The 14,665-nt window shown below is 45.2% G+C and overlaps 1 protein-coding gene across 5 annotated transcripts in view; it reads right to left on the bottom strand.

Moving 5' to 3' along the window:
- Positions 1-14,665, bottom strand: part of haus8 (HAUS augmin like complex subunit 8) — a 54,838-nt gene that overhangs the window by 26,052 nt on the left and 14,121 nt on the right. For 3 of the 5 annotated variants that reach the window (XM_038777421.1, XM_038777422.1, XM_038777419.1), the window contains exons 6-10: positions 11,071-11,108; positions 9,649-9,713; positions 8,384-8,417; positions 6,441-6,539; positions 5,819-5,877 (exon numbers count right to left, since the gene is read on the bottom strand). In XM_038777421.1, coding sequence (XP_038633349.1) covers positions 5,819-5,877; positions 6,441-6,539; positions 8,384-8,417; positions 9,649-9,713; positions 11,071-11,108 — 295 coding nt within the window. The remainder of the gene's footprint in view (positions 1-5,818; positions 5,878-6,440; positions 6,540-8,383; positions 8,418-9,648; positions 9,714-11,070; positions 11,109-14,665) is intronic. The other 2 variants (XM_038777423.1, XM_038777420.1) reach the window with 1 other exon arrangement.

The raw sequence follows: 14,665 nt of genomic DNA, 5'->3' as shown, positions 1-14,665 counted from the left end.
AAAACCTGGTGCACTTGTGAGCAAAGAAGGATAGAGAAAAGAGGCATTGTTTAATGTGGGTCCAGAATCAAAGTGCAATGATGTATTCTTTCAGAGTCAGCAGGTTGAAGACGAATGCTGGATAATTTACTTTTCCAGTAGAGATGACAATGGGAGAGGCACAGAGATTAATTAGTCTTGTAGGCACTGGTACAGAAATTCCAGTAGACAGGGTAGGTTGAGAGCAAAGTACACAAACATTGACAAAGCTCTTTTTTTGAGCTGTCGCTTGAGAGATAGAAAATGGTAGTCTGAGCTTTGCAACTTCACAAGACAGGGAACTGGTGCTTCCTGCTGCGGAGACAGATTGGGTCACGTGATATGACTCCCACTTCTCCACCTTAGATTGGTTCTCGTCTAGGTTCTTGAGATGGATGATGTTCCAACCACTAATAATTGAGATGCCAGGGTTCTTTATCCTAACAGACAGGTAGTACCATTGGCTATGACTGGCCGTAGAAATGTCAATGGCCGTGGTACAATTTACTTAGAATTTGGTCTCTGCAGCCAACAGGTTGTTAGTGTATCTTCAGAGATAACAAGATTGCAGCTGGTCAGAATATCAAAAAATTCCTTTTATTTGAGTCATGGCTTGAGTCATTTGAAAGGCTTTGCCCAGTTTTTAAGATTTTATAAATTAGCCGTATGCATTTTATAAAAAGATACAGAGAGGTCTTAGCCCCTGGCAGCATGGTGGCTCAGTGGGTTAGCCCTGTAGCCTCATGGCGCCGAGGTCCCAGGTTCGATACCGGCTCTGGGTCACTGTCCGTGTGGAGTTTGCACATTCTCCCTGTGTTTGCGTGGGTTTCGCCCCCACAACCCAAAGATGTGCAGGGTAGGTGGATTGGCCACGCTAAATTGCCCTTTAAAAAAAAAAGTGGACAACACGGTAGCACAAGTGGATCGCACTGTGGCTTCACAGCGCCAGGGTCCCAGGTTCGATTCCCGGCTGGGTCCCTGTCTGTGCGGAGTCTACACGTTCTTTCCGTGTCTGCGTGGGTTTCCTCCGGGTGCTCCGGTTTCCTCCCACAGTCCAAAGCCGTGCAGGTTAGGTGGATTGGCCATGATAAATTGCCCTTAGTGACCAAAAAGGTTAGGATCTTAGGGTTAGGGTTATGGGCATAGGGTGAATGTGAGGGCTTAAGTGGGTCGATGCACACTCGATAGGCCAAATGGCCTCCTTCTGGGGCAGCACGGTAGCATTGTGGATAGCTCAATCGCTTCACAGCTCCAGGGTCCCAGGTTCGATTCCGGCTTGGGTCACTGTCTGTGCGGAGTCTGCACATCCTCCCCGTGTCTGCGTGGGTTTCCTCCGGGTGCTCCAGTTTCCTCCCACAGTCCAAAGATGTGCAAGTTAGGTGGATTGGCCATGATAAATTGCCCTTAGTGTCCAAAATTGCCCTTAGTGTTGGGCGGGGTTACTGGGTTATGGGGTTACTGGGTTATGGGGATAGGGTGGAGTTGTTGACCTTGGGTAGGGTGCTCTTTCCAAGAGCCGGTGCAGACTCGATGGGCTGAATGGCCTCCTTCTGCACTCTAAATTCTATCTATGAAACGAATGACATGAAACAAATTACTCCTCGTTCAGTGCATGATTTGAGAGCTGGTAGTGTGAATCCAGACCTTCATGACACTGTAGATGTGCTAGTCTAAGCTTGGTAGAGTATAATTGCCCACTTGGTTGTTAAATGGCAACATGTTTTAAATGCCCACTCGGGATTAGTGTTGAAATCCAATCAGTCTTAGACTGACTGACTTAAGTAGTCTACAAATCCTGCTTTTTGTTAGCGACCTTGATGAGATTGTGATTGGTATCTAGTCATCTATGACAATAAAGCTTAATTTAAATGGTATGGGCATGCAGGGACAGGTGGAAATTGATTTTGGTGTGCTAGGCACTTTCTCAGTTTATTCTTCTATTTAAAAATTAATAAATTTAGAGTACCCAACTCATTTTTTCCAATTAAGGGACAAATTAGTGTGGCCAATCCATCTATCCTGCACATCTTTGGGGGGTGGGGGGGCGAAACCCACGCAAACATGGGGAAAATGTGCAAACTCCACACAGACTTATTCTTCTATTTGATGAAGCTGGCATTTGTACAGGCCTGAACCCAGATGTTGAACATTAACCATACAGTCGTTGGAAAGCAATAGGGAAAAGGAAACTGCCTCACTTTCCAAACCGCTTAATCCCTTTAATAGATTGCTGAAGTTAGTTGGATTGTACTAAACTTCAGTCCAATTTGAGATTAGCTCAACAGAAAGTTGAAAATGTAACTGTTTTTGGTATGTTTTGCTGTTATATACTAATTACTAAACTGATGCATCAAGGAGCTTGTTCCTAGAGTATCGCTTTGGGCTCAATCCCTACAGTGTAGAAGGAGCCCATTCAGCCCACCGTGTCTTCGACTCTCCGAAAGAGCACCCTACCCAGGTCTACATCCCCACCCACAAGTCTGGAAAGATGTGCTTGTTAGGTGAATCGGACATTCAGAATTCTCCCTCAGTGTACCTGAACAAGTGCCAGAGTGTGGCAACTAGGGGATTTTCACAATAACTTAATTGCAGTGTTAATGTAATTTACTTGTGACACTAATAAAAGATTATTATTCACCCCACCTACCCTTTTGGACTCTAAGGGACAATTTAGTATGGCCAATCCACCTAACCTGCACATGGGAGGAAACCGGACGAGTACATAGAGGAAACCCACAGACAAGGGGAGAATGCGCAAACTCCACACAGTCACCTACAGCCAGAATTGAACCCAGTCCCTAGCGCTGAGAGGCAGCATTGATAACCACTGTGCCACCTCACTCAGTTGTAGAACCTTCGGCCCCAAGTTAACAGTTGTAGGTTCAAGTCCCATTCCAGAGACTGGAGTACAAAAAAAAAATCTAGACTGACACTCCAGTGCAATACTGAAGGAAAGTGGCACGAAAGTGGAGCTGTTGTGTTTCAGATGTGACCTTAAACCAAGGACTCATATGTCTTTCCAAATGGACATAGAAAGTCCAATATTCTTATCTGAAGAAGAACAGAGGTGTTCTCCCTGATATCCAGGCCATTATTTATTCCTCAATAAACATTACTAAAACACTTTGCTGTTGGTTATGAAAAATGCTATATTGATGTAAATCTTTTTTTATTTTCATAGAAATGGTCCACAGGTCAACCACTCCCCCTTTGGGGAAAGAGGAATAAAGTAGGGCAAAACGCTTGGACAAGTACTCAGTTTGGATGTTACAAGACAGACGATAACACCATTTATAATTACTGTAATACAGTACTCAGGTAGGAGCACTATGGTCTTAATGTTAGGGCCCATGCTTCTCTCCTAACATTAATTTCTTAAGTCTAATTAAAATATACTAATGTCTGTGTTTCAATTAACAATGCATGTTCCTTTTCCCACACCCCCATAATTCATGCCAATTCTGATGTTGAGTGAAAATATAAACTAAGAGGGGATTATTATTTAGCTTGGACAGGCTTCAGCCCAAAAGCATACACAAGCTCATCAAATGTGTACCTAATTTTAATGTTGATAAAGGATGATGCAGTTGATGTGGTGCACACTGACTTCAAATGCATTTGATAAAGATAAAATGACAGATAACTGTCAGAAAAGCTAACGCCTAAGGAACAAATTGGTAGCATGGATATAAAGCTGGCAGCGTGACAGGAACCAGCAGTGGTGAATGGCTGCTTTCCAGGCTAGAGATAGGTTTACCTAGAGAGATTTCACAGGGGGTGGTGATTTCTTGATGCATAGTAATGACCTGCACATGGATGTGCCATGATACAAATTCTGAATGAGGATGACCCAAAACTTGAAAATATTGTGAACGGTCACTTTAAGAGGACATGTACAAGATGGTGGAACAGGCAGACATGTGGCAGATGAAACGCAAATGCACAGAGCGATTCATTTAGTGGGAAGAACGACAAGAAGCAATATCAAGAATACTACTTTAAAAGGGGTGCAGGAAGGGTGTCATGGTGGCACAGTGCTGCTACCTCACAGCACTGAATTCGGGTTTGATCCCAGCACCGGATCACTGTCCGTGTGGGGTTTACACATTCTTCCCCCTGTCTACGTGGGTCCCACCCCACAACCCTTGTGGGTCCCACCCCCACAACCCTTGTGGGTCCCACCCCCACAAAAAATGTGCAAGGTAGGTGGATTGGCCAGACTAAATTGTCTTTTAACTGGAAAAGAAATTGGGTACTCTAAATTTAAAAAATAAATAAATAAAAGGGGTGCAGGAATACCGGAGGGTATTTGTGCACAAATCATTGAAGGTTGCAGGGCAGATTAAAAAGGTGGTTAAAAGGGATACAGGATCCTTCGCTTTACAAATATGGGCATAAGCATACAAAAAAAAAGTTATGGTAAGCCTTCATAAAATACTGGTCCAGCTTCAATTGGATTACTACGTCTAATTCTGGGCATCACATTTTAGTCAGGATACAAAAAGGTATTCGATAAGGTACAGAAGGGTTTTACAAGAATGGTTTAAGAGATAAGTTATGTGGCTATGTTGGAAAAGTTGGAGGAGATATTTGCCTCAAAGAAGTGAAGTTTATAGGAGATTCAACAGAGATTTCCAAAACCATGAGGCGTCAGAGCAGAGAAGATAGAAAAAATATTTCCGATGACATAAGAGTCGAGAAACTGAACACTGATTTAAGGTGGTTGGTAAAGTAAGCAATAGTGTCATGAGGAAAAGCCTTTGTCAGCAGCAAGTGGCTAGAATAGGGAATACATGTGGTGGAGGTGGATTCAAAAGAGAGTTGGTCTAATTATCCAGAGGGACAAAATTCACAGAGCCAAGGGGAAAGAAATTAGGGGAGTGTGACTAGACGAGCTGCTCTTGCCGAGAGCCGGCATGGAACATAACCGGCCGAATGGCCTCCTTCTGTGCTCCAACCATCCTATGATGCTATCTAATAATATGTGCGTGAAAAATAAAGTAATTTCGGACCTGTGTCAGCTCACTTTGTAACAATGAGTTCTCAGATGTTATATTTTGAATTCTATGTCCGAAGTATGATAATCTTATGACAACTTAACATTTATATGGTATTTAGCATACAAAATGTCCCAAGGCACCGAGCAAGAACGATAACAATAAGAATAACGAGCCACAAGAGGTAGGGAGGTATATAGAGACATCAGGCATAGCTATTAGAATTCTATTAAAGCATAATGAGTAGTATATTTACTGGTGAAAAACACTAATTTTCTGCTTTCAAACCTAGGTTATATCTAAAAAGAACCGTCAGTTCTTAAAGCAATAAAGGTGACGAACTGGCAATTGTATACTTATCCCTAAAGTTGGCAACGTGGGGAGGAATTGAGAGTCACCCAAAAATCAACTTTGAAATCCATATTGGCACCACCCCCCCACACCACCCAAGGAACTACTGCAGTGCACAAGGCGGCCATTCAGCCCATTAAGTCTACACCGACCCACCGGAGTACCCCACTTCAGCTCAATCCCCACCCTATCCCTGTAAACCCACTTGACCCGCACATGTTTGGACACTAAGAGGCAATTTAGCATGCCCAATCATTTTGCCTGCACATCCTGGACTGTGGGAGGAAAGCAGAGCACCCGGAGGAAACCCACGCAGACAGGGGAGAATGTGCAAACTCCACACAGACAATCACCCAAGGCTGGAATTGAACCCAGGTCCCTGGCCACTGTGCCGTCCTCGATAAATAAACCAAATAACAACACTGCTTCTATTAAAGCATACAGTTTCTTACCAAAGCAGGTTCTAGAACAGAGTACGTATGTTCTGGCATTCCAATTGAAGATAGTTCTGCTGAAATCAGAAACAGGCAATAATTCAAAGCATTTTTTGTGGTGCCAGCAGAAACTCTAAAGGCAATTATCAAAAAGGCATCAATTAAATACACACTGCAGCAGTTCATCATCCTTTCAAGTTGGTACCAATATTGGGTAGATATATCACTTGACGGAGGTGGAGACCCTGCTCACCTGCATGGTTCGACAGTCGTTCATTACCATTGCCAGCTGACCCATCACAGGGTACCAATCCATATAACAAATTACTGCATGAACATTGAGGAAGAGATGCTGAAGTATTCATAGGGGTAAGTCTTTATCCAGTACACAAGGTGTCAGTGAATGAAAACACCAAAAACACTACTCGGAACTCTTGCTATCTTGTAACTATTAGGCTAATTAATTTTGACACAAATTAAATTTAGTCCCTCAGACAATTTTCAACAGTCAAGGCCGACCATACCCATCTTAAAAATGTACTTTAAGATGGAGATTTTTTTTCTATTCCGCAAAATATTTACAGGGAAAGGATGAAAAATTGAAAAGAACTCTGGTCTGGACAGAAGGGGAAAATCTTACGTTTCATGACTGACAGATCCCAGTTTAGAGATGGCAAAAGCGCACTTTCTTCAAGCACTGTAGAGTGGAGGTCCGAAAACTTTTTCTTTACGTTTAGACCTGTTGATACAAATAAGAACATATCAATAGGGCGGCATGATGGCACAGTGGTTAGCACTACTGTCTCATAACACCAAGGGCCCGGGTTCAATTCTGGCCTTGGGTGTCTGGGATGGCAGGACTAACATACGAGGAGAAATCGAGGCAGTTAGGATTGTATTCGCTGAAGGGCTGCATGGTGGCGCAGTGGGTAGCATTGCTGCCTCACGGCGCCGAGGTCCCGGGTTCGATCCCGGCTCTGGGTCACTGTCCGTGTGGAGTTTGCACATTCGCCCTGTGTTTGCGTGGGTTTCGCCCTCACAACCCAAAGATGTGCAGGGTAGGTTGGTCACGCTAAATTGCCTCTTAATTGGAAAAAATGAATTAGGTACACTAAATTTAAAAAAAAAAACGATTGTTATTCGCTGGAGTTCAGAAGAATGAGGAGGGATTGCATAGAGTCGTATAAAATTCCGGTACCAGACTTCCCGGACAGGCGCCGGAATGTGTCGACTGGGGGCTTTTCACAGTAACTTCATTGAAGCCTACTCGTGACAATAAGCGATTTTCATTTTTTCAAATTCTAACAAGACTAGACAGGGTAAATGAAAGAAGGATGCTCCTGATGGTGGGGATGTCCAGAACCAGGGGTTATAGTTCGAGGATACAGGGTAGGCCATTTAGGACTGAGATCAGGAGAAATTTCTTTATCCACAGTGGTGAGGCTGTGGAATTAGTTACCACAGGAATTAGTTGAGGCTAAACACAGGCAGTAGTTGAGGCCAAAACATTGCATCTTTTCAAGAAGCAGTTAGATATGGCACTTGAGGGGCGGCAAGGTGGCGGAGTGGTTAGCACTGCTGCCTCACGGCACTGAGGACCTGGGTTCAATCCCAGCCCCGGGTCATTGTCCGTATGGAGTTTGAATATTCTGAATAATAATCTTTATTGTCACAAGTAGGTTTACATTGCAATGGCGTTACTGTGAAAAGCCCCTAGTCGCCACATTCCAGCGCCTGTTCGGGTATACAGGAGGGAGAATTCAGAATGTCCAAATTACCTAACAGCACGTCTTTCGTGACTAGTGGGAGGAAATCGGAGCACCCGGAAAAAACCCACGCAGGCACGGGGAGAACGTGCAGACTCCGCACAGATAGTGACCCAGCCAGGAATCAAACCGTGGACCCTGGCGCTGTGAAGCCACAGTGCTACCCACTGTGCTACCATGCTGCCCGTGCCTGTGTTTGCGTGGGTCTCATCCCCACAACCCAAAGATATGCAGGGTAGGTGGATTGGCCATGCTAAATTGCCCCTTAAGTTAAAAAAAATATATAGCATTTGGGCGAAAGGGATTAGGCTTGGGAGTTGGATGGTCAGCCATGACCATAATGAATGGCAGAGCAGGCTCAAAAGGGCAAATGGCCTCCCTCCTGTTTCTATTTTCTAATTTGGGTATGGCTCAAATGGTTTTATAAAAATAAACTGGACTTACTGACAGTGATTCCAAAAGGAGTGGAGTGTAAATGGTGTCCAGAATTTGGGAAAAAGGCGAGTGTGGGAATGCAGAGGGAGAATAGGTGCAGCTTTTTGCCTCCAATACCTGTAACGGTTCATGCAAACGCAAGGCAATAGCATCTGCCTGGTGCTTCATGCAAGACAGTGTTTGTGTGGAAAGAAAAACAAAATAAAAAGTAAAGTGATAAATAATGCCCCCATTCTGCGAATTAATAAAAACTTGGTTACTTCGAACTGAAGAAGTGCAACAGGAAAATCAGATTCCCAATAGTAACATCGACCATTAAAGTCTTTTTTTTTTTTGCTTGGTGATTGTTTGAATTATTGATCAATTGGCTACAGTCACTTACGTTTTAGCCCAGATCCTGAACTTTTCTCATGATCCTATTCAAAAAACAAGAGTTCAGGTTAACCTGGCATTTACAGGAGCCACTCAAAACTATTTTATAATATCCCTTTGCCCAATGCATTCTACTGATACATCGGTAAATTTGGGACTAAATTAACTCCCTGGTTCTGCTGCAACCTCTCTCTCTTTACCAGATATTTTCACTCATTGTTGGGATCCAGTTCCATACCAATCATTTATCTTGCAGCAACTTGTCATTGTGATCATTCTTCATGTGTTAATTCACACAAATACTTCCACAGGGGGTGGGGAGGAGGAGGGGCACTGTTTATAAATCAGAACATAAGGAGGTGAAGAGGGGCAGAGAGTTGTGATTTTTCTCTTCCATTACTCTGAGGCATGGAGACCAATTGCTGCAGTCTGACAGTCACCCCAGCTGAGATCAGCGAGTGCAGCAGAGTCCAGGGGGCCTGACCCTTTGGGCAGAGGCCCTGTGGAGCCTGGGGTGAAAGCAACCACTCTGGCAGGCAGAACAGAACGCCAGAGTGGCATTTTGCCAGGGGCAGACATTTAACAGGCCATTGCCAGAGCTATCGTCCAATTGAGGGCATGGCCCTGCACCACACCACTCTCCAGAGCCACCAGCCCAATCGCAGAGCTGGCAGCTCAGCAGTGTCACTGCTAATGTCCTTTCGCCGAAATTTCTTAAAGGCTTCATCAGACTTCCCTTTGGGAATATTTGTTGACATCAATGGAGACGGACACACCACTGCTGGGGAATGGAAGCAGCAGGTATAGCACATTTAGAGCAATAAAATGTCCAAAATGCTTCACACAAATATAAAGCAAAATCTGACAGCAAGACACACAAGGTGAAATTAGGACACATGATCAAGACCACCAGAAAAATCAGACCAACAACAGATTTTTAATCCACAGAACAGGAAACAAGGATATGACCAAACTTCCCTCCCTCATCCAAAAAAGAAAAACAAATGACTAATAACCCATAGTTCGCCCTCTGAACTAACACATAGATTTAGCACACTGGGCTAAATAGCTGTCTTATAGTGCAGAAGGCGGCCAGCAGCGCAGGTTCAATTCCCGTTCCGGCGCCGGAATGTGGCGACTAGGGGCTTTTCACAGTAACTTAATTGAAGCCTCCTTGTGACAATTAGCGATTATTATTATTTAGTCTCATACAGATTTGTGTTTTACATAACTAACATTAGAACTAATTAGGAAGAAAGATGTCACACCTCTTACCTTAACGACCACTTTCTTTTTCATGGCTGCAGCTTCGCGAAATCGCGACTGTACTGCTCGAGCACCTGCGAGGTATGGGAAACTATTTCAATAGCTCAACTGCACCATAGCACTATATCAGTTTTCTATCAGATTTTAATAATTAGCACCCTGCCCCTCCCCAAGTTAAAAGAAAAGTACATGCTTCATAATACATGTGGATGATGTACAATTGCATAGCAGGGATGGGCGCAACACGATGGAGTGGTACTTCTGAAAATTGCAAGACCAAATCTTAAGGATCCCTTTTGTTTCTCTTCACCCAAACAATCTGCATAATTTCAACGCTATAGCACAGACAAATGCAGAGTTTAATCTGCAGATTACCACCCTCTACAAACTCACCTAGAATACCATGTATGTTTTTGGAATATACTTCAATTGGAAGAAGTTCAGAGAAGGTTCATTACGCTGAATCCAGGGGCTAAGGGTTTGTCTTACGAGAAGGTTGAACAAGTTGGGCCCGTACTCAATGGAGTTTAGAAGAATGACTGGTGATCTCACTTAAACAAATTATTCTGAGGGGGTGGCACGGTGGCTCAGTGGTTAGCACTGCTGCCACACAGCACCAGGGACGCCAGTTCAATTCCAGCCTTGGATCAGTTAACGTGTGGAGTTTGCACGTTCTCCCCACGTATGCCTGGGTTTCCTCCGGATGCGATGGTTTCCTCCCGCAGTCCAAAGATGTGCGGGTTAGAGGAATTGCCCATGCTAAATTGCCCCTTAGTGTCCAGGAATGTACGGGTTAGGTAGGGGGGGGCGGATGGTGAGTGGGACATGGGTAGAGAGTGCTCTTTCAAAAGGTCTGTGCCAACTCAATGGGCCGAATGGCCTCCTTCCATACTGTGGGAATTCTGTGATTCACAGGGTAAATGGTGAAAGGATGCTTTCTCTCGTGGTGAAATCTTGAATTAAGGGTCACAATTAAAAATAAGATGGAGAGGAAAAGGAATTTCTTCGGCCTGAGAGTTGTTGGTCTTTAGAACACTCTACTAAAGAGCAGCAACGCCTGGCTCTTGAAATATATTTAAAGCCAAGTTATACAGATGTTTGATTGGCATGGATTATGGGGGGAGGGAGAAGACAGGCAGTAAAATGGAGTTGTTAAAATATTCATTTACGGGATGTGGGCATCGCTGGCTAGGCCAGCATTTATTACCACAATCAGCCAGGTTGGCTCGAGGACCTGAAAAGCCTTCTCCAGCTCCTATTTGTTATCTTATAACTCCTCAATCTGCTCCTTCTGGCTGCAATATTCAGAATTCAGACATGGAAAGGGTCAGTATCAAGGTATTAATAAATATTTTACAACATCTTTATGAATGGTCTCAGGCACACCAAATACTTATCCACAGGTTTATCATAAAAATAACTTCGTCTTACCTTTTGCCTTCCCACTATGCTCCTCCATAGAAGACCCTCTGTGGGGAAAAAAAAAACAAAAGCTAACCTATCAAAGCCCAAACTATTAATTCACTAACAAATAATAATTTTAGAGATAAGATGGCACTTAAATAAGGATTTAAAAGTCTAGAAATGCATAGTGCTGCCCAAGGGTCGGTGCAGACTCGATGGGCCGAATGACCTTCTGCAGTATAAATTCTATGAATCTATCACTACAATTTCAGTGAAATGCAAGGGTATGTATGTGAAATGATAGTATTCCAACAAAATACCCAGCAATAGAATTACAGACTTTGTCTTTACAAACTTGAGCTCTTGGAAAGTACTTTGAGCTACATGGCACTGGGTGAAGAGGGCAATATTCTGCCGATTACACATTTGCGACTGCCATTATGCAGATTAACATACTGTGGTAACTTACCGTGGCTTAGCTCTTAGGCCTGATTAAAATTGGTCATTTTAAATTAAAGAATTGGGTATTTTAAAACAAGCCATAGGCACTCGAGCAGAGCCTCACGGGCATTTGAACTGGCCATGTTTAAATACACTAAAAGTCAGACAGGCTGCCAAGCCATGCCCGGACCAACCCTGTCAATCGGCCATCAAGAGATAATCGATCTATTGTTGAAAGCAAATGCCGGGCCAGACCCTCGGGCATCTAGAGTTCCCACCGTCACCTTATTTGGCAACGGTGCACGTGCGAATAACACCACTGGAGATGGACACCTGGGGCGGGCGCAGGTGACCAGTCAATCGGGCATCAATCGGATCATTGGACACTAAACCCCCTCTCAATACCCCATTGGCAAAAAGCCACAGCAAGTGGGAAAAGGGCGTGAAGCCAAAGGGGGATAAAAGTAGGCACTCATAGAATCCTGGCCTATCGGCAGCATGGGAGGCGACTTGGAAGAGAGAAGGGGGGGAGGACGGGAGAGAGAAGGGGGGAGGACGGGAGAGAGAAGGGGGGAGGACGGAAGAGAGAAGGGGGGAGGACGGAAGAGAGAAGGGGGGAGGACGGAAGAGAGAAGGGGGGAGGACGGAAGAGAGAAGGGGGGAGGACGGAAGAGAGAAGGGGGGAGGACGGAAGAGAGAAGGGGGGAGGACGGAAGAGAGAAGGGGGGAGGACGGAAGAGAGAAGGGGGGAGGACGGAAGAGAGAAGGGGGGGAGGACGGAAGAGAGAAGGGGGGAGGACGGAAGAGAGAAGGGGGGAGGACGGAAGAGAGAAGGGGGGAGGACGGAAGAGAGAAGGGGGGAGGACGGAAGAGAGAAGGGGGGAGGACGGAAGAGAGAAGGGGGGAGGACGGAAGAGAGAAGGGGGGAGGACGGAAGAGAGAAGGGGGGAGGACGGAAGAGAGAAGGGGGGAGGACGGAAAGAGAGAAGGGGGGAGGACGGAAGAGAGAAGGGGGGAGGACGGAAGAGAGAAGGGGGGAGGACGGAAGAGAGAAGGGGGGAGGACGGAAGAGAGAAGGGGGGAGGACGGAAGAGAGAAGGGGGGGAGGACGGAAGAGAGAAGGGGGGAGGACGGAAGAGAGAAGGGGGGAGGACGGAAGAGAGAAGGGGGGAGGACGGAAGAGAGAAGGGGGGAGGACGGAAGAGAGAAGTGGGGAGGACGGAAGAGAGAAGGGGGGGAGGACGGAAGAGAGAAGGGGGGAGGACGGAAGAGAGAAGGGGGGAGGACGGAAGAGAGAAGGGGGGAGGACGGAAGAGAGAAGGGGGGAGGACGGAAGAGAGAAGGGGGGAGGACGGAAGAGAGAAGGGGGGAGGACGGCAGGGAGAAGGGGGGAGGACGGCAGGGAGAAGGGGGGAGGACGGCAGAGAGAAGGGGGGAGGACGGAAGAGAGAAGGGGGGAGGACGGAAGAGAGAAGGGGGGAGGACGGAAGAGAGAAGGGGGGAGGACGGAAGAGAGAAGGGGGGAGGACGGAAGAGAGAAGGGGGGAGGACGGAAGAGAGAAGGGGGGAGGACGGAAGAGAGAAGGGGGGAGGACGGAAGAGAGAAGGGGGGAGGACGGAAGAGAGAAGGGGGAGGAAGGAAGGAAGGGAGAAGGGGAGGAAGGAAGGAAGAGGGAAGGGGGAGGAAGGAAGGAAGAGGGAAGGGGGAGGAAGGAAGAGAGAAGGGGGAGGACGGAAGAGAGAAGGGGGAGGAAGGAAGGAAGAGGGAAGGGAGAGGAAGGAAGAGAGAAGGGGGAGGACGGAAGAGAGAAGGGGGAGGAAGGAAGGAAGAGGGAAGGGGGAGGAAGGAAGAGAGGGGGGAATTAACTACCAGCATGAATCACCTTCGTGAAGACGGACCAAAGAAACGCAGTGATCAAATCCAGAGCCCTACCAAACCACCTTTGTGGGTAGTATTCACTTATCTTGGGTACCTCTAGTGTATTTTGTGGGTAATTTAAGGATTCATTATGTTAAATAAATATTGTTGAATTTGAACTGGTGGTTTGTTCTCCACGTTCATAAAGACACCAAGGTAAAATTTTTGAGTAAGCAAACTGGTCAAAAGTATCTGAAATTTTACAGATACATTACAATAACCAAATAAGATTGGGAAACTTTGGCTTACGTTTGCGCCATGGCATACTGATAACCGTATTTAGATGCATTCAATGGTATCACTATGACAGCAGACAAGATCAAAACGCAAAATATTAACTTTTCATCAGAATTTGTGCTTATTCCAAAAGGATTTGATTTTTATATACAATAATGAAATGGAACAAAGCAGCATTATTTTGTTAATTCATGGAGATCACAGGTAAACAACATATGTAACAACTTTTAAATGTAATAAAACACCCCAAGGTACTTCATAGAAGTATTATAAAGCAAAATTAGGTTGCAAGCCACATAAGGCTACAGTGGAGCGATGGCTAAAACCTACCTCTTTGATTGAACTTCTTTTAAAAGAAGAGAGAGGTGAAGAGGTTCTTTTGGAAGACCATTCAAAAACTGGGTCACCAATGGTAGAGGAAATAAAATTGGGCATTCAAAAGGGGCCAGAATTAAAGGCTATCTCCTAATCTTAGTACTAAATAGAACAAGACTGTCACCCAATGTTCTAGATTCCACAAACAGGGGTAAGATTTTCTCAGCATCTCATCCGTAAAGCTCCTTAAAAATTTTGCACGTTTCAATTAGGTAAGCTCCCATTCTTTTAACTCCAAGGAACATCAACCTAGTTTGCAATGTGAAGAGCATTCATTGCACCCCCTCAAATGCAGTATGTCCTTTCTTACACAAGGAGACCAAAACTGCATTCAATACTCCAGGGCCGGCCTCAACAATGTCCTATATAATTGGAGGAAGACCATTTTTACTCTTCTATTCCAATGTCTTGTAGCAAAAGCTAACATACCATTTGCCTTTCCAATTGTTTGTCGTATCTGCATGTTATTTCCTGTGATTCACATACAGGGGCAACCAGGTCCTTCTGAACACAAATAATTCTATCCCTTCAACCTTCCTTCCCCCCCCCCTTTCTCTCCTTCTTCTTCCCCCCCCCCCTCAAACCACCATTCAAAAAATCTAGTTTTTTCATTTTTGCAACTAAAATGGATGATTTCATACTTTGTATTCA

Source organism: Scyliorhinus canicula, chromosome 18 (genome assembly GCF_902713615.1).
Source record: "Scyliorhinus canicula chromosome 18, sScyCan1.1, whole genome shotgun sequence".
In the NCBI taxonomy this organism is placed as follows: Eukaryota; Metazoa; Chordata; class Chondrichthyes; order Carcharhiniformes; family Scyliorhinidae; genus Scyliorhinus; species Scyliorhinus canicula.
Note: the sequence above shows the minus strand (reverse complement) of the source record. Positions and strands in the feature narration are given on the sequence as shown.